General features: G+C 25.8%; 1 protein-coding gene across 1 annotated transcript in view; it reads left to right on the top strand.

Annotated features, from left to right (window-relative positions):
- Positions 1-7258: 7258 nt before the first annotated feature.
- LOC136976945 (glutamate receptor ionotropic, NMDA 2B-like) overlaps positions 7259-21630 on the top strand; it is a 74463-nt gene continuing 60091 nt past the window's right edge. The window contains exons 1-2 of the mRNA XM_067272343.1: positions 7259-7610; positions 16591-17140. Of these exons, the coding sequence (XP_067128444.1) occupies positions 16691-17140 (450 nt within the window). The 5' untranslated portion in view covers positions 7259-7610; positions 16591-16690. The remainder of the gene's footprint in view (positions 7611-16590; positions 17141-21630) is intronic.

The raw sequence follows: 21630 nt of genomic DNA, 5'->3' as shown, positions 1-21630 counted from the left end.
ATCTCCTCCCTTTCTATTTATTTCTTGAATAACCATTCAAAAACTGATAATATTTATGATATATACGATGCTAGAGGCTTAAATGCAATTTATCAATACTGATGACCTGTCTATACATGTGTCATTTAAGCAATGTATATAGTTGTAAAAAATGCAATTTTAATACTTAAAAATCGCAAAATTTAATCCTAATAATTTAAAATAATTGTATTTAATTTTTAAAATTTACCACTAATTTGCATTAGTGCGTGATAATGAAACATCGTCGTCAGTGGCGGAAGCAGCAGCATCATCGAAAACAATAGAGCATCGTTAATTATCATCATCAGCAACGTCATCGAGGATAATGGAGAATCATTAATCATCAATAGCAACCGCAGCATCATCGAAGACAGTAGAGCATCGTTAATTATCATCATCAGCAACGTCATCGAGGATAATGGAGAATCATTAATCATCAATAGCAACCGCAGCATCATCGAAGACAGTAGAGCATCGTTAATTATCATCATCAGCAACATCGTCGAGAATAATGGAGAATCATTAATCATCAGTAGCATCATCGAAGACAATAGAGCATCGTTAATTATCATCATCAGCAACATCATCGAGGATAATGGAGAATCATTAATTCTCATCATCAACATCATTAAACAAATATATTCGAATTATTTTAAAATTTAAATATACTTTCTGGAATATTTTACTAAATTATTTTTTTTCCTCTAAAAATATTTTTACTTTCATACTTTATTGATTTGATTTTAAATCAAAATTTGGATTTGTTTCTTTCAAATTTTGTTTTTATTTTTATGCAGAATTACTACTTTATTCAAATTTATATATTTTTAAAATTGTTTATTACAAAAATCTAATATTGAAAAATCCCAAAATTATATACTATATTAAATTAAAAAACGTACCTTAAATCTATTTAAAGTTAATTTGTTATTTAGAATATTCTTAAATTAAGTTATACGAAGATACATTTTGAAAAATAGTAATTAAATCGAATTTTAAATGCGTTTTTCTTAATTAATTATTAATTTTACAAAAGGTAATTATTATCATTAATTTTTTAATTAAGTATTAATTTAAATTTTTAACAATTTAATTAAGGAAGAATTTCGTTTAAAAATTTTTTAGGGAGGCGTATTTTTATTTAAAATAATAATAATAATAATTAAAAATATTATTTAAAACGTGATTTATTTAAAAACGTTTTATATAAAAATTAATTGACAATTACGTGCAATTTAATATTGATAAAAATGTTAATGAAGTGGAAAAGGATAAAGGTAACTTTCGACTTGACAATTTTCCTGGCCATACCTCAAGCAGAAAGTCAGTGTAAGTAATGAATATTTTTTGACGACAACTGAAATGTGTCAACAAATAAGTTGAGGTTTGCTAGAATGTGTCACTATAGTAAATAAATCCCTTGCTAAAGCACACACCGCTACCCCCAGGGGATGAAACACAGCTTTATAAGTTTTTGACGATGTTAATCATTTATATATTCGTCATTTTATTGATAAATTAAGTATAAAATTTTAAAGATTTGCTTACTTTTTATGCATAATTTTTTACAAGGAAAAATACTCTTCGTACTTTCTCTAGGAAACGAAATGGAATTCAGTTGTCAAAAGTTCACTCTGCATTATGAAATTTTTGTATTCCATGGTTTCTACTTTAAAAATATGAGATTGAAATATTATTTTTTCCATTTTCAATTTTTAAAAAAAGAACGACAAACATATCGTATTTCCTTTTAAGGTTATCCATCATAAAGTATTTTTGTTGAATTTCTCGCATCATCAAAACAATATAATCTAACTATGAATAAACTTCAAACAAAATCAAAATAAATAATATCTATATATATACAATTTTATTAAATTTGTCTTATAAATCTTGAAAAATTATTTAAAAAATCCCCCAAACTTCCCACCTACTCGTCAACCAAACCTCAAATTTTCATACAACTGGTTTCACAATTGATTAGCACGCGGGAAAAATAAATCTTATTTTTTGTTTTTTATGATTAAATAAATAAAAATAATTAATTTAATATAAAATTTCTCTTATATTTATTATCAATTCAAGTAGTTGGATGAGAGAAATGTATAAAGAAAAAACGAGGAAAGTTATCACGATGACAGGAATGGAATTTGTTGGAGAGATCGTGTGTATCGAGTGACTGGTGTGAGGTGACGAACAAGACAGATGTTATTCACTGCATAGAAACGTCTCCTGTTGCTTTGGAATCTCTCCTGATATATCTCTGTAGCAACCAGATGTCCGAAACCTCAATTGTAATAGAAAATGGAACCTTGTCAAATTGACGACATACTACACTTTTACTTATTTCTTCAAATATATACGTTCTCGAATTTGTTTACCCTAAATTTAAAATATAAATAAATATTTCTATTTTATTTATGTTTACTCTCCTCATATTATTATTAATAAAAATTAACCCATAAACACACCTTTAAAATGTTCTACCTTTCTATAAAAGTAAACGTTGTTAAGTTCGTCTCATCACGCTGTAGTGAACACCCGATAGAGTGAATATTTGATATGGACCTCGGTCCTTTAAGAGTTCTCTATATCGAAATTTTGCTCTGTATTGAAAGGTCGTAGTGTTTTATGTGTTATTGCTATCTAGTAGTTTATGTGTTGTAATGTTGTATATATAATAACATTTTATGTATTTGTAACATCATAATACTTTTATGCGTTGTATCATTGTATTAGTTTGGGTTTGTGAATTCTATATTGTAATAATATTGTTAGCATTGTAGCATTTCGTGTGTATGATGTGTAGCATTATATCAGCAATTCATGCGTTGTATAACTCGTGTTGTAATATTATACGTTTCATTATTATACATTACAATAATTTACATTTGATAGTATTACGTGTGTTTACTATTGTGTTTAATGTTTCAGCAATTTATGTGTTTAAAACACAACTATTTTTGTGTTGTGTTGTAGTAATTTATATATTATAATAGTGTGAGTTTATAAGTATGTATTGCAATAAATCGTATTTATATATAAACTCAGTATTCTATATTTATAACTTATAACAATAAACTATTAAATATGAAGTATTTTTTCCAATTATAACACTAACATTTGAACTTTCTACACAGTAATTATGTTAAATTTTTTAACACCTATATATATATAACCTATAAATTCTCGAACACGATAAACCATAAATATATATTACTTTTGTATTATAAAAAATATAACATTTCTGAAGTAGTTACAACTGTTAAAATTGATCACGTGTTGAAAAAATAATATTTACAACTCTTAATCTTTGATAAAACTCTTCCATCTGATCAGTTAATAGAGTGATAAGTATTCTATTCCTCATACTTTCCACGTTATTCTTGTATTATTTTCGAAGTAAATCTTACTTTCATTCTTTTCTCATTACACGAATTCAACTCTCTCTTAATGTGTTTGTTTGAAATATTTCCTGTTACTTCCTCATCTCTCAAATATATCCTTTCCCAACCATTTCCTTTCTCTAATCATAGGTTATAGCCAGACTGCATTGAATACGAAAATATATATTAAAGATATATAATTAACGTTATATATATTACTAGATTTTCTACAATGTTTCTATTAAAGTATGACACAGAATAAAATAAAAGCAATAAAGCTTTGTAATACAGTCTTCTTCCTCTTCACTGTATTCAGGATGTGAACTCATTTTAGAATAAATCAATATATACAAAATAAATAATAAAATAAAATAAAAAATTCAAAGTTACTTGATTTTATTGTATAAAAATATTGTAAAAAATTTTCACACATTTGCGAGCAAATAAATTCAATAAAATCAGCAAAATAAAAATAAAATAAATTACAACGTCTAGAATCCGGAAGTGATGCTGATGCTTCAACTTGATTAACGGGATAAAAAATTAAATTAAATATATAAAATTGTTTAAAAAATGTTTTAAGTAAGATTTAAAAATATTAAAAGAATTTCACAAGTTCTTATTTTAATTACTAATGGAATTCTAAAGATAAAAAAATGGATAACTTCTCTTATCTGGAAGTATATCATTGAATTTTTCAAATAAATTCTTTTATGATTTTTAAAAGAAAATTAACATATGCATAATTTAAAAATTATATTTTAGAATATTTTTGTTATAAATTCTGCTTTATATTAAAATTTTTTAGATGAATTGCCTATATATATATATAGTGTCAACCACAATGATAATGTGCCTTCATTTATGAGAGTAAACACAGTTTGTAAGGCGCCAACTAAACGTTTAAGCTTTATTTTCTATATGGTTAAGAAAATGTAAAGTATAATATTTTAAAATTTATTAAAAATCATATATTAAAAACATAAATAATTATAATAAATTCATTTTTTGTAGAGAATTTAAAACTCTAATTGAAAATAAAACGAAGTGATTTATACGGATTTAGATCTAAATTTCTCTCAAGTAACTATAGAAATTAATCAATAAACTCGATCGTTTTAAGATTTTTGTAGATAAATTTTATAGCTGTTAATTAGATTGTGTTGTAAAAGGAATTTCTCTTGTATACTTAATACGTGTTTGTTAGTAATTACAAAGGAAATTGTAATTAGAAGGATTCTACTTATAACAAGATTATTTTGTACGAGGCTTTCTGAAACAATCACAAATTGGCAATATGTAGAAAAATCCCCGAAGCATTCTATTTTCTTCACACCATAAATCTTAGTCTCAAGTGAGAAAGTTGGAGATTATCAAGTAGCCATCTTAAGACAGTAGTAGTATATATATATATATATATAAGAAACGAAAACAAAAAAAAGAAAAAGAGAAAGGTTTATAATATTAGCTGTCAAGATTCTATGCGATATATAATAGTTATTTTCTAGAGAAAAGGACAATGTGTCAGAAAAGAAATCCATCATTCTGTCATCCTAGAAAAATAGAACGTGATTCAGCTTAGTCTCTTGTTACTTAGCTTTTATATTATTTTTTAAAATAATATTTCTGTTTGTATAGTTAAAATAATAATTGCTTAAAATAATCTTTAAATATTATAGGAATTTTAAAGGGTAAGTAGAAGTAGAAACAATTTTTCTATCATAAAAATAAGGCATATAATATTGATTTTAATTCCTGTTGACATAAATGGACAGGTAGATTGGATTGTGAGCGACTATCCAAGACTGAACAATTGGATAAAGTGAGACAAGTAGAAGGCTTTAGAGAATTGTCATTTTGATTGCACTTAACTGAATGTCTATACGTTTTTATATAATTGTTATCCCCCGTTATGCAATTTTATTTGCATATCTCGAGAAATTTTACGAGAAATTTTGTATAAAACCAGTTATTTTTATTGATTTTTGAAAGAAGTAAGCTAAATAAGTAGTTACAGATAAGTTATATAGGTTAAAGGTTAGGTAGATGTAGAATATATAAGCATACATATAACTCATACACCTGGAAAAAATACGAATTTTCTTTAAAATATAATATTATTTTAATATAAAATTTAAACGTAAAGGAAAATTGAAAATTAAATTAATATTTTTAATTGAATATTGGCATTTATGTGATACATAGTGCAGCACGTAATCAATTATATAGGGAATACAGCAATTAATTCCCAAGTGTTGCTAGAATATAGCCATTCACTTATCAAAATTCAGTTACACTATTAGCAGTGTCATTGGTGGTGACTATACTAATTAAATTTTATAAAATTAGTCACTATTAATATAAATCATTTCTTTATTTTAAAAGATTTTACAAGAAAAATCAATATTTACAACTAGTGTAAAATATAAATATTCGTATTAATTAATGTATCAAAACTATTCTCTTAATATATATATATAATTTACTTTACTTTCTTCTAAAATATCTTTTGGAGAGATTTATAAACTTCAGACGTGTACAAAATTCATGATTTGTTGATAAATTTATGAAGGAACATGACTTTAGGGTGTGTATTGTAGTCAGAAGTATCATTAGCTTCTCAATTACATTCTATATGGTACTTAGATTCTTCCTATCATCACGTGTCTCATTCCATATTGTTGCTAGAATTATTATGAGAAAGACTAGCAAAGAATTACGTGAAGGATATGTTTGATATAAAAAGAAACAAAGAAACTACAGCTCAGGATGTCTCTGAGATATCCAACTCCGGATAATTGGCTTAACATCAAAATCTGCACAGAATATTGATAAATTTCATATACGAGTAATATTTTAAAGAATACATAATGTATTCTGTAATATATTAAACGTATATTTTAAAGAATTTCATCGGAAAAAAATAAATACCGAAAATAATTTTAACAAAGCGATAGAAAATGTTATCGCATTATTCTATAATAAGTGCTTTTTCTTTAAAATTTTAGCAATTTTTTAATTAGGCCCTATTTAAACGTTAAAAAATAAATTAACGCGGATTATTTGAATAGAATAAATTCTTAAAATTTCAAAATTATAATTCTTTGCTTTATTAATAAAAGAATTCCCATCTGCACACTTTAAATATCATTTAATAATTTTGATTTAATATATAAAACGATTAAATTATAATTTTATTCGAATTAAATATAATATTTATAAATTTCATTTTAAAAAACAAATTTCGATCAATGGAAATATCAAAAAGAATAAGAAAATATCTCAGACGTTGCCAAACAAGTTCATACTTTCACAAGCTGTCAACTGAAACATCATAAAGCTCGCAGGTAGATCTTAGGATTAAGATTAAGTACTATTAAAGTGACAGAAGACAGTACCTTACTGATCCATAAAATGTTTTTTTGGTGTTCATTACCTCTTCAACCGACGTTAATACGAAGCCAAAACGTCTCAGAATGGACCTTATAAAACTTCGTAATGCTTTATTTACAGTTATGAAGATTAGAATAGCCTAAAACTGATAACCCATTCGACGTTTCACGCTTTAATAGTTAAGTTTAGACGATAATTAATTTACATAAATCAAAATATTTACCGGGTTATAAAATTCAAAGCCTTATAATTAATTATAAATTAATAAGTTTAATATATATTTAAAAAAACGCTTGGAAAATTAGCTGATGTAGAAGTGTTTCGAAAATTAGGGGCGTTTTCTTTAACAGTAACAATGGGATTGGCGTCAGAAGACGTCCTTGTATTCTAGTGTCGAAGTCACAAAGAGCATAGTCCCGCACCAACGTTAATATTTCAGACGGCGGATGTACCAGGAGTGATGCGGAGTGCTCCGTCCAAGCCAGTGGACTGTTGTCTAGCGGAGAACACGGCACTGGATGCGACGCAGCTCTACTATTGGAAGTAATTTGTCTGTCCACAGCCAGCTGGAGGCGGAGTAATTTGCAGCACGCATCCCCTATGCCCGTGACATGAAGGGCTATGGGAGAAAAGTTAGGTACATGTTGTATAGGAAAATGTTCAACAGTTTAAGTGAGACCAGCAAAGTCCTATGCGGTAACGAAGACTGTAGCCGTGAGCTTTCCCCTGCCAAAGTGTTTCCACCGCAAGGCAGCAGTGCATTGCCGTGAAGCGTTAACTCAGATAGTACTCTACTGATATTGTTGATGGGTAAGTTTTTTTTTCCACCATGTAGATTATTTAATTATTTATCTTTATAGCATCGTAAGGCATTCTCAAATATTTATTCTTTCTAAAATACATATTTTCCTTATAATCCTATTTACTTTCTCCCTTTCTCTCTTAGTTTTATATCTATTTTCTAATAATCGAAAAATTAAATTTTTATTAACCGTGCTTAAATCTTTATTATGTAATTAAATTTTACATCCCGTATAGAAGGAATTACTCTCTTTTATTTTTATTTTTTCACTTAAAATACGACAATTATAAACATTTTTATTACATAAATAGATATTAATTTATCGAGATAAAACTTAATCAATAAAATATGAAATTTATTTATTAAATTTAATTTGCATTCATTTAAACGGATTCCGTCGACTAAATACTACAACATTAACATTATTTTTTGTTTGTGATAAATTCTTATAAGAAACATCCAATATGTATCAATCGGTATGTCAACTGCAGCTGTGTTTACGAGTTAACATCCTGCGGAATCATCAGCTTTAAACATATGTTACGCTTAGTGGATTTATACAAGATAGAACATTAGGATAAATGTTCCATAAGTTAAATCCGAGCAAAAAGAGAGTAAAAGGTCACATTCCCTAGTTAACTTTGTATAACGAACGTACTAATTTGATCATTAAAAATAGAACATTGATGGAATTACAAGACAGAGAAACATTAACATGCAAATAAAAGAATTGAAATTAATTTCATCAACGGGAAATGATCATCACGTTTACTATCTGTTTCATTAAAATGCACCATTTATAACTCTAAATTTATTCGAGAGACTATTACTTTCTCAATAAATATGCATTCTAGTCAGTCTGCCACACACGAGGAGGAGGAAACAAAGTTAGATGGATGATGAATTCTAGATGAAGAGAAAAATTAAAATACAATAAAATTCAATTCTCTTTCTTTTTATTCATTCATATATTACATAAAATTACATTTTTTTAAATATATATATATCTATAAATACGACTGTTTAACTCCTTATAAATGTACGCTTGATATTTCTTAGAGTCAATGGTTAAGAGAAATCGTGTAACGTTTTCTGGCATTTAGCCAATTATGTAACAAAGAAATTCTTAAATAAACAATTCCTTTATCTGAAAAAACGTTTAAAATATTTTAAATTTTAATAAAAGCACAATACAGAAGTATATAATAATTATTATTTATAAGGAATCTTAATTTTTCCATCTTTACACATAATAAATTAATTTTATTATTATTGTTATTTTAAAAAAATACTATTCAATCATTAATTATAACCTATAAAAATCGATTTTAAGTATATAAAATAAAAATTTATCTTTGTTTGATATTTTTAATTTATTTAAAACGTTGTGTATATTCTTTAAACAATAAAAAATTAATAAAAATAAAGTTTTAATTATAAGAATAATAAATTTTTGTTTTTTAAAAAATATTTAATAAAATTAAATAAATAAATAAAGTTTTAAAGATAGACGACTTACTACAATTCCTACTTAAAAAAAGGAATTGTTTTGAACTTCATTACTAAAGAATATTTAATAAATTTACTTTTTTCTTATTTTTGTAGATAAGTTTATTTTATAATTTTCTTTAATTTAGTTTTTCCTTATTAAATTTTTAATAAATATTTCCTACGTCTTAGAAAATATAACAACATATGATCCAATTAATGCTAACGAGTCTGTTTTCACCCCACTTCTACCGTTCATTCAATCAAAACGTTATTATTACATTAATATATAAAATTTTATAATTTTTAATAGAATTTACGGTCATAAATTCTATTTAGAATTGAATTTTTTTAAATCATTATACACCACTCCTATAGAATTTATAAACTTCTACTTGATGCTAGAAAATTTCCATTTGTGCAGTACATATGTATCTACACTGTATTTAAGAATTTTAATATGTTTTTCTAAATATTTGAATGGAAAATATATAAAATAAATCTTTTTCAAGATGTAAATGTGTCTAGAATTTTAATGACAAGTCATTCAGCTTCTGAATAAGATTTAAATAATAAATTTATAGTTATGTAAATCATATTTTGTTATTTTATAAATTTGTGTGTGATATTTACTTTTTTTATTGTTATTTTCATAAAACTGTTATAAATCTGATTCGTAGGTTAAATTTCATACGTTAAATATCTAAATTTTAAATTAATTAGTCGGATATTTTCTAAGTGTAACGTTGATTAATCCAAGGTTGGATAAGTTTTATTTAACAGAAGATTATATCTTTAAAATTAAATAAATTTTCTTAAATATGCGTAAAAAGTTAATTTAAGTAGTTCAGAAATATTTGGCAATATCTTTATTTCTTAGTTTTTGCACGAGAAAATCTAAAAATTCTTAAATTTTTAAATTATTTTCTTAGTATCTTTTCAACAGTTAGGTCGCGAACGACTTTCCTTATCGCATCGTTCTTCTTTAGTATGCTGAAATGGAAGTTGCCAAATAGAAGAAATTGGAAAAACAGTATCAAAGTCATGTTTATTAATAAAAATTCACGTATCTGATACATTATAAGGGTTGGAAAAGACCAAAATCTAAATTTCTCGTCATTCGTCACATCGATCACAGATTTCCATGTTTACATATTCTCATATAAGACGTCTATAGGTTGAGGAATTAGAAATGTCAACCGAATTTGCCACCGTCGATCGTTCTTGTCACGTTACATCATCCTTAACCTTCGTGTAGTTTAAAATTCGTATCGACAGCTGATATACGAGTCAAACTAATCGTAAATTAGGTATTTATATATTTACTCTCTTGTTCAACTTGTAACCTGTTATTTAATCTATAAATCAAAATAATTCCCTTCCCGATTCATCAATGAAACGTTCTCTTTTAAACGAGATCTAAGGACGATAGAAAATTTCGAAAATGTGATGATGTCAAGGATAACTTTCATTGATTACGTATTAATCAAAAGCTGTCACTTGTTATTGGTTTCTTTCTTCTCCATTGATTGTTTTGGATGGCTAATTTCTCATAACTGTTCTACTTACGTTACTTCAAATATTCTTTAACAACTATAAACATTTATTTCATATATATATATATTTTTTACAACTTTTCTAAACAGATTTTTAGAATGGTTTGTCCTAGGATGATATAAAAATAAACCATCCCAGAATATATTATAGGTCGATTAATTTTTCTAGATATTCCTTAACATCTACAGACAATTTATTCGAGATATTCTTCGACAAATGAGGACATTTTTATTTTGAGTATTCTATAGATAATATAGACCGTTTCTTCTAGATATTTCTTAACAAATATGATTCCTTAGTAATTAATTCCGCATATTTCATTAATAAACTGTCTACATATTTATATCCTACATATTTATCCTAGATCTTGTCTAGAATATCTAAGGCTTATATCCTAGATGTTTTCAAGGATATCTAAGCCATACAACTTAGATATTTCTTAGTAATTAAAAACATTTTATTTCAAATATTTTCAGCAAATGTGAACATTTATTATCGATATTCCTCAGTAAATAAGGAAATTTTACTCCGTATATTCTTTAATAAGTTCAAACAGCTCATTCCGGATATTTATTTTCGATATTTTAACAATCACAAATGTTTTCCTTTAAATATTTTCTAGAATTTATCTGAAAGATATATATACATATGGACTTGTACAGTACATCAATGTAAGAACACGGAAATGCAAATTAAACTAGACGAGAACATGTAGGAAAGATCTGGGTGAAATTAAAGTCGTATGCAGACAAAACTTTAATTAAAACAATCCTTGTATTTATAGTTAATTTGTTATAATTGATTCCGAACCAATTAAAGCTAATCATTAAGTCAATATACATTTATCTAAATACTTTACTTCAATGAAGATTATCATCGCTTGTGAGTGTAAAATTCTTAATTTTCTTAATTATTTTAAGAGAAATTAGTTAAAAGTTACACCATTCTGTTAATTAGTAAGATTAAATTACCATAAACACGTCATAAAAGTTGCATAGAAGTATAAAAAAAGACTTCAACATTTAAAGAATTTAATTTTTTACGTCAATCAAAACTTGTTTTCATGGAATTTTTCATATCTCAATATTTTTATTCTCTCAACATCATTCGTATCTTATCATGCCATAAAGATTTCTACAATTTTTATTCAAATTTTATATAGAAAAAGTGAAACGAAATAAAAGATTTTCTAGTTTGCTTCTAAAAAACTCTATATAAATTTGTGAAAAAGGTTATGTTATATAATATTTTCAATACAATCATCTAGAAAAAAAACAAAATAAAATTACAGCAAAATCTTTTAAGTTAAAATATTTTTTAGTTTTCTTCCAAACGGATACTAAATTTTATTATTATTATTCTAAAATGCTGATATTCTTTCTTTTTCCAGAAAAGATATAGAACATCTAGGATATCTAAGCTGTATATCCTAGATATTTTCTAATATATCTAAACCTTTATTCTAGTTATTTTCTGATATATCTAAACCCCTTATCCTAGTTATTTTCTAGGATAGCTAAGCCCTAAGTTATAGCTAGTTTATAGAATATCTAAGCCATAGGATATCTTTTTTCTTCTCCTGATGCAAAACTGCAGCATAAACATTTACATTTTGATGATAAAGCAAATTAATGCAAAAGATGACATTTTTAGACGATTAATAAATCAAAATATATTTTATAAACTCAAAAAAGTAATCAAAGCAACGATTAATCGGTAATTAAATGCAAACTTTTAATTCTCGTTTGGGTTATTAAATGATATAATAAGTAATAAATTTATTAAAATGATCCGTTCAAATTAAGAAAGTTTTGACGTGTACACTCTCCTCCGTCTGTATCACACGAAAAGGAGAAGACGGAGAGTCATAAATAACTTAAGAAGAAATTTTATCAGAGAGAGAGAGAGTTAACGCTTACAGATTTTTATCTGAAATGTTTATGATTCAAAGGATGTTCGTAATTCTGAAGCTGGAAAAGTCTCAAAACTTATCAAATCTATAAGAATTGAGGTTAAAGTTACAGATGAGACAAATTGTCAACGAACAAATCCTTATTAAGATAATGGTTCCACTCCATTTCTTCAACAGGAAATTACTTTTGAACTTCGTATCACTAACTACAGATAAATGTTATAACGATGCGCACCTTTTATCGTAAGAAAAATAACCTTTAAAAATTTTTATAATCCATAATTAACTTATAAAAATATATTCAAGAATATAAAATTTATTATAATTGCAATTTACATAAAATATCACCGTTAAATTATTTTATTTGGTTACTTTTTTGTGGTTATCACGTTTCCAAAACGATGCTAATTTATTATTATAAAAATTAAGTAAAAATACAAAGAGACAAACGATTTTTTCTTTAGATTATTTTTGTTTTCTATTATTAATTTCGATTAAAGGTTAGAATTAATTTGGCTTAAAGCCAGTTTCCCAATTGTTGCCTGAGCTGAGTGGAGAGGATGAGATCGAATGATGTTTCGAACGGTAAATGTTTTATGAAACGATGGATAAACTAGAGCAGGAGAAGAGACCAATCGATCTTTAATTACACAAATTTAATTATCTTACATTTATAATAATATCATTCTTTTAAATGATTCTTACGAAGTATTTCATTTTTTAAACGAGTAATTCGTAAAACTCATCGATAGTATCTTCGATTCCTGAACAAATCATCACGAAAAATATTGATCCCTTACGAGAATTTTCTTGTTTTACGATTGCTTCTTATCTTTTTTGCATTAATTCTAATTTAAAAAACATTAAATTCTATTCGTATTGATTGAAGCCTTAATTTCTTCCATAAATTCTGTCCGAAAACCCTAACTTACAGCATAAATCTGATTAAAAGTTGAAATTCTTGCATGGCTAATCATCATTATCTTAATTTCTTGCTCAGATTTTAACAGAAAACATAATTATTTGATCAAATTTCGATCGAAATTATATATATATATACACACATCTTTGTATAGATTTTGATCGATAACGTAATTTATATCATGAATTCTGATCAAAAGTTTAAAATTTCATCCAATTCCTTGCACAAATTTTGATAAAAACTGTGCATAAATTCCAATGTTTGCATAAATTTTCATTGATACCTTGATGTTAATTAAAATTTAAAAATGTCATAAGTTTTAAAGGGCGTTTTGAATTATTACTTTATTTTTTATTTCTCTCTCTCTATATATATTACATTTTCGATTACTTTTCTTTCAAGTTTATTTATAATTTAAAGTCGAATAACCCTTGAGAAGAATGAGATTTCTAGAGTCGAATTTGTAAAATCGAAGATAAAATAGCATTTGAAATAGCTTCATGTGTGAATATCTCCATCTGTTTTAAAATAACTTATCTTATCTCAATTGAAGAAGATACCTTCACTTGGTACACGACTTCAATTGATACCATTTCGAGAAAAAAAAGGAAAAAAAATACATTTAGGTAGGACCACTTCCAACATAAAATAAGAAACGAAGCAATAGAAAGAAGTTAAGCAAATTTCCTATTTTCTTTTACTGAAATAAATCAACTTCTTTCGTATCCAACCGAAGAAATCCTTTAAAAAATATAATAATTTGCTTATTAATTATGTTTTAAATGATTTTAATGACGATGTACAATGCAGAAGTTTATGCTAATTAATTACATTCTACTGTATACTTTTACTCTAAAGTTGTCAAATTATGACTTTACCATTCTATGAATTTCGATTATTGAAAAGTTAATTAATAAAAGTACATTTGCTCTTCGTTTTATCTAACGTCTAAAGTGTTTGCAACGACATTAGCAATGGAATCAATCAAAGGAGATATCGTTAAGTCGGATGGTAAGAGCATTACCTTTTTGATTGATATCAGATGCAATAGATTGCTCACTAATGAATACTTTTCTAGCACAGAAATTCACAGAATGTAGCTAAGATAATGTCGAAAAAATTCCAATTTCCGTGACAGAAACAAGAGAATCTCACTTAAAACTTCTTTTATATATATATATATTTAAGAGAAGGTCTTAAAGTGATGATAAATTGTCTTGAACTTTTCAAATCCCCAAAATCATCACGTGTTCGCAGATAAGTTATTTGTATCTGGAAATTCTGTTACGATGATGATAAAATGGAGTAATCTGTTGGGAAAAAAAGGAATTAAATTTATTTATCTACATTTTGGAAGATGAAAGGATGCATTTTTATGATGAATTGCATGGTTACATTACGATGAAATGTTAGAAAATGATTAGTTAAAATGATATTTTTGTAGGGAACAAATTGTTATCTGTGAAAGACAAGAGAGATTTCTGCACGGTCGAGCAAAAATTGTGCAAAATGTTTTCCATTATGTAATGTTTCCACTCCGAAAAATATAACAGAAAAAATCATTTTCCCCCCTGTTCTCGTTTATTTCTTTTAGTGAATTATTGAAATTAAACTGTTTTCGCCTGTAAAAATCATTTGAGAAAATAAATAAATAAATATATATATACAAATTATACAATACATATAAATTAAATTTTTAAATTCAAAGCACTCTCAAACAAGAACTGTTCATACATCCAAAGAAATTAGAAAAAAATAATTAATATTTTCATTTCTTCAGATTCTTATTTTTAAATTTAAATATATTTTCTTATTTTAGTTACAAATTACATTTTAAAAACTATTAGAGAATTAAAAAAAGAAGATTAGAAATTCTCGAATTCTTCATTTTTCTTATTTTTATTATTTATTTTTTAAAATTTACTACATAAAACTACGTAATTCGGGAAGAAAACATAAAGCACGAATTCGAAGTTTAAAAAAAATTTAGAAATTCAAAAGAATTCGAGGAAAAAACATTAAAAACAATGACGTGAAAGTGATGAAATTTAAGGTTGAAGCGGATGAAATTGATAAATGAAGAATTGAAAACGTCATTCAATTAAGGGAATTATGATTAATCTAAAGGAATCTTTTCGGAGGAAATTTGTAATCAATAATCTTCCGGAAAATTAAAGGATTAGTAAAACATCCATGTGCATAACCTACGAAATCCGATCAGCTGATAAAGTAAATAAAATGTTCAGACTTAATCTAACTTCTGCTTTTATTGAATTAGTAATCAAAATCAGTATCAGTTTGCTCATTGAATAAATGTAGTCTCCTATCTAAATAATGTCTTTTTTTTTTCTTAATACTACACAAATATTTTGTCGCGTAAACACACAAACACTCGATAAAGGCCCTTTATTTAATAAATTGTTTTAAATATCCAATTACTTCTAATTATCCTTAAATTTGTCATCGGTTATGAAAATTACTTCATAAATTTACGTCGTTCTTAATTGGTTTTAAGGACATTTATCTTATTTTTTCAATATTTATGTACTGTATAAGAGGAATATTGTATAATTGAGCCTCGTAATGTATGTATGCACATACATACCCATAAATTACATACTGTACATCTTCGTATCGCATGATATACTTTAAGGGTATATGACCTTACATTTCTTATATTACAATCATTCAATTTATGTGTATATAAGTTGCAGATAATGAACTACCCAAATGACTACTTTTATATTACTTATGAAACTTATGTATGTATATAATTTAGTGGGCATGCAAACAAAATATCCACATACTCATAAACTATACGCGTGTTTAAGTATGTAACTAATGGGAGTATGGTTCAGCATAGCATTATACATTACGCTCACATGATATGTTTCGTATTTGGTATATGTAACTTGAAGGCATGTTATTAATTTATATATATATATATATATTAGGCGTTAAATTGTATAAATAATTATTTGAATTCTCAGCAATTTAGCATACTACACGACTTTAATTTCTTGCTTATTTTAATCAAGACCCGATTTTAATAGTTAAAATATCTCATTATCGATTATTTTCCTTTCAGACAAACATTCATTCGTTTCAGGTGATGATTGAAGTGTGAAAATTATACAAACCAAGAGGGAGAAGTCGGATAAAAATTAGCTAATGATGTGCTCTTCATGATCACACATAACTGATTCTGCATGGATAGATGTGAAAGAATTCCAAAGTCGATCATTTGGATCGCAGTAACTTTTAGTGCTTCGTTAGTTCTCAGTTTGAAGCCACAGAAGGCATCATTCGGTATCATCGTACCCAAAACATCCTTAGTAACTCAGAAGAGATCATACGAAAAGAAAGTTAAAGATACAGTAGATAATTTATTGAAGAATCGTTATTTTGATATCAACTTTACAAACAATTATATAATACCTCATGCTGCTGTAGATTATTTTCCATCGAATCCAGCACCGAAAGATATACTGAATCTCCTCTGTGATATATTATCAAAAGATATCCTAACTCTTCTTTATTTTGATAATGCAGAAAGCTATGGAAGTAATCCTGCTGAAGTACAATATTTGTTGCAGTTGCTCGGTTATCTCAAAATGCCCGTAATTGCTTGGAATTCCGAAAATAGTGGACTAAAACAGGTAAAAATTTCTTTTTCTTTTACAGAATATGTCATTATTTAAAGTTTCCTTTGTTTGTGTTTTATCGTTTATTGAGGAATTAAGTTTATCCCAACTCGCATTAAAATATATATATTTTTTAAAAGTTTCTGTATAAATTTTTAGTTTAATAAGATAAAAAATTTTACAAGGTGTATTTATAAATTTTTCATTTCAAATTATGTGAGCGTGGAGCATAAAGAACATAAATCAAAATACGAGGTGATTCATAATGGAGTTTGAGAAGAATTAAAACGGATTTATGATTAAAAATTCAATTTAATTGCTTTTATAAATTTATTTTTTCGAACTTAAAATTGTATTTTCTATATTTTATATAATAAATTTTATATATATATATTTTTAGACAAAACAGACCGATGAAGGAAAGACTTAAAATATATATATATACGTCGTTTTCTGTTAGAAATACATTTTAGATACAAAAAACCTTACATTTCTGATCATAAATCTGTATAAAATACTGTATAATTTTTCAAAAATTCTTCTAGATTAAAAAAAAATCACCACATCTCATTTCTTATTTATGTTAAAACACTCATCACCAAGAACATTTATCCTTATGCTATACTTTATATAAATATAAGAGAATTCTAGAATTAACGATAATAAAGTCATAATTTTATAAAGATCCACTTAAAAATTTTAAAACAAAATCCAATTCGAATCATAATTAAATCAACATTCGACAGAATATAAAATCTGTAGAAAAAAATGATGAATTAGACTCGAAAAATAAACAAAAATGTTATTTGTATTTTTAAATTCGTTGAATAATAATTTAAGTGTATTTAAATTTAATTTACTAAAAGATATATTTATATCTATCTTAAATACAGATGAAGATATATATATGTGAAAGGTATCAGCATCGTGAATAAGGAGATGAGTAAATACTTCCTTAACTTTATGAATGTTTATTTACAAAAGTGTTCTATCCAAGTTTTGATGATATATTGATAAATATTTTATGCATCTTTCATTGTTTCGTGAACCGCATTCACTTCCTTCCGTAATATATTCTTAGGAAATTTATTTTGAAATATTTCATCATTTATTATCTTTATGATTGTTTTTATTTTTCTATTGTTTTTGCTTGCTTGTTTTCCCTCTTTATTCTTTTGTGTCGACTCTTTTCATTTACATTCTTTTATATTTATTATGAATTAATAAAATAATGTTTTAATAAATATTAAACAGGATGAGAAAGTGGAAAATCTTTATCTTTAATTAGAAATTTCATTCAATCGATATCGTGAATAACGAATTGCGGCAGAAGTATCTTTGTGTTTGTTTTTTTTTGTTTGCTCATAACCTTCTGTCTACATTCATTGTTCGGTTATGCTCATAATATGATGTCTATGATTATTGTTTGTTTGTTCTTCGGTTTTGGTCATAATTTTTTGTTTTTGTTTATTGTTTGCTAACTGTTTACAATCGTTGTTTTGTTTACTAATTGTTTCCCCCTAGTCTTTTTCTCCATATCTATTGTCTGATTATGCTCATAGTTTACTTCTGCTAAGATCTGTTATTAAATTATCTCCATCTTCTGTTTGATATTTAGCTTAATACATTCCATCTTATGCCCATACCATTTAGTACCTAGATTTTTTATTTATTCCCGTAATAATTATATATATAATTTATGCTTACAGTTCTACTCGTTCTTAAATTATATCCACAGTTATCTTTCTATGTTTAGCACTTTCTTATGCACGTACTTGTTTTTTGTTTAGATTTATTATTTGATTATGATCTTTGAGAAAGACAAACACACAAGAAGACCAGAGACATAACCTGATAACCAGACCAACGAATCTAAAACACTATAACACACCGAAATTATTCTTTGTTATCTATGTTTTCTCATCAATTACTCTCTCATACGTCTCCTGTCTAGTTTATATATCATTAAAACAGAAGCTCAGATATATAGTTAAACAGTAAACATAAATAAGAGAAAACTGTAAAGAAGTATATATCAATAAAGATGGCTGAACATTCATTAATTAAGAAAACAATAATATAAATACATAGAAACAAACATGGAAAACTAATTATGAGAAACAGAATCTTCAGATTTAATTTACCCCCTTAGAGAAAAGAATTCCAAATATAAAGATTAAGTGAATAATCGTGTTAACTAAATAACCTTTCTAGGATTTCCATCACTAATAACTTAGAAGTTCAAAGTAACGACATGGTCAGCAATTAATTAATTAATTTGCACTTAACTTCATATTCATTTCCGAATAAATAAATGAATTTGTAATAAAATTTTCCGTTCCAACAAATATTCAGAATGAAAATTAATTTTATAAGCATTCAATTGAATTTTTTTATTCTTTTCTGAAACATTAATTGAAAGAAACACGAATCAACTTTTAAACTAACAATATGTAATTAATTTTAAGAAATTTTTTTTATTTTGATATATAAAATCTTTTAATATTTTTTCCACTTATTTTAATCCCTAAATAAAATTTTTTCAACATTTATCTTTAGGCAACAATCCATTATTTTAAAACTCTTTGCATTACGTTTCGATTTGTAACGACCCAAAATAGAATTTTTACATATTAAAAATATAAATCTTTATTTTCCTAAAGAGAAATCTTAAATAATTTAAGTGTTTTCATTCATTTTTTTTAGTTTTTCAATTCGAAAAATTTAAATTATAAAATATTAAATTCTTATGCAGAATTTTCCATTCAAATGAATGCGACGTGAGAGTTTAAAATAATGTTTCAATCGATTCTTATGAACCGAAACTTATCAGTAAAAGCGAATTTTATTGATGAAAACTCCGAAAACATTTACAATTTTTAGAACAATTTTATACACAAATAACAATAACGAAAAAAAAATTCGAAATTTCTACATTATAACATTAAAATGTACAAAAAAGTCCAGTAACGAGTTGCTTAACTTTTCCGGTAACATTTAAATTTTTGGTGTCATCTGTTACGATATTTTATTTAAAAAATAACTTTTATATTATTAATTATTATAAAATGGCAAAAAAGCTTAATTTTGAGGGTAGGAATGAGTTTTACAAAAAAAAAAAAAAAATTGTAAATGCTAATAACGAGTAAAATTTTCATTAAGTCAAACCCTATTCGAGATACGATATTCGACCCCCTTTATCTCTCTACCCCTCGACCTTTAACCACCAAATTTAATACCATCGCTCCCCCTAATACAAGAACCTCCCTGCAAAATTTCAGAAATTTTCGACAAAAAGTAAAAGAATCATTAAGCTTCAAGGAGGGTGAACAAAATCATGCCCCCCCACACACACCAAATTCATACGTACCGAAAAAATCTCCGAATTTTTATACATTTCTTCACGTTTCGAGGTTCTTTGAGACCAAAAAATGTAAAAATCTTCGGGGTGATTTTTTGATCGATGGTCATTCTTTCCCTCTGTTGTATGTAACAAAATTTTAAATTAAAAAAAGTTAATTTTTAGATAGAATTTTCTATTATAACTCACGAAAAAAGAATTTCAACTCTTAAAATAATGCAAGTTAATTCTTTATTAGAAATTCATAAAAAAAAAAGAAAAAAATTGCAAATTTTCTAATGGAAATTTATGGATATTAAAGGAAATTTTCAAAAACCTTTATGATGAACAGTTGCATTTAGTTTAAAATTATATCCTCGATAAACAGATACGATAAAACATAATGACTAATGAAACAATTTAATGTCAGACACATTCTACGACATTACTATTATTGAGTTGGAGTGATAATGTTTTCTCAACACATGCTAAATAATAATTAACGATGAGAAGATGTAACAGATTTTACATTCTACTGCACCCAATTTGAATTATAGAGATAAATATGGAAAAATGATTTAAGTAGGATTACGTGTTTACTTTACATCCCCCTAAGGCTTAATTTTACCATGTAAAAATTTCATTTTTAGTATTTAATTTAATTACAGAAATGAGAGTTTAATTCTTTTCCCCCCTTTTTTTTATCTTTTGTTAAATCCTTTCGCTTCTAATTTCTTAAACACGAAGAAATTTGTATATTTTACAACAATTTTGTTTTCGTTTTTATATCTTTAAATCCTTATCCGGGATTTTTATATATTTTATTCAATTTTTAGTTCTTAAATAAATTCTGTTAACGTCTCGATTTCATTTTCTTTCTTCTAAAAAATTCTCCCTTTTTTTAAAGTTTCAACTCTAATGCAATTTAGAATTGTTTTTTTTTGAATCGATATTTTCTTTACATTTTTTGAATTTATTGTCATATTTTATTTAAAATCCATACGTTTTCTTTACTGGTTTTCACAAAAATTCTATCTCTTCAATAAAATATGCAGAGGAATATGTGATAAACTATAAAAATTTGCGAATTTTTATAGTTTTAAATATTTATGTACAGTACTGTACATTAATTCTTTCGCTGCTTTAATAGAATTCGTGGTAAATC

This window comes from Centruroides vittatus, unplaced genomic scaffold (genome assembly GCF_030686945.1).
Source record: "Centruroides vittatus isolate TY-2023 unplaced genomic scaffold, ASM3068694v2 contig_436, whole genome shotgun sequence".
Lineage (NCBI taxonomy): Eukaryota > Metazoa > Arthropoda > Arachnida > Scorpiones > Buthidae > Centruroides > Centruroides vittatus.
This window is presented reverse-complemented; position numbering and strand designations above follow the sequence as displayed.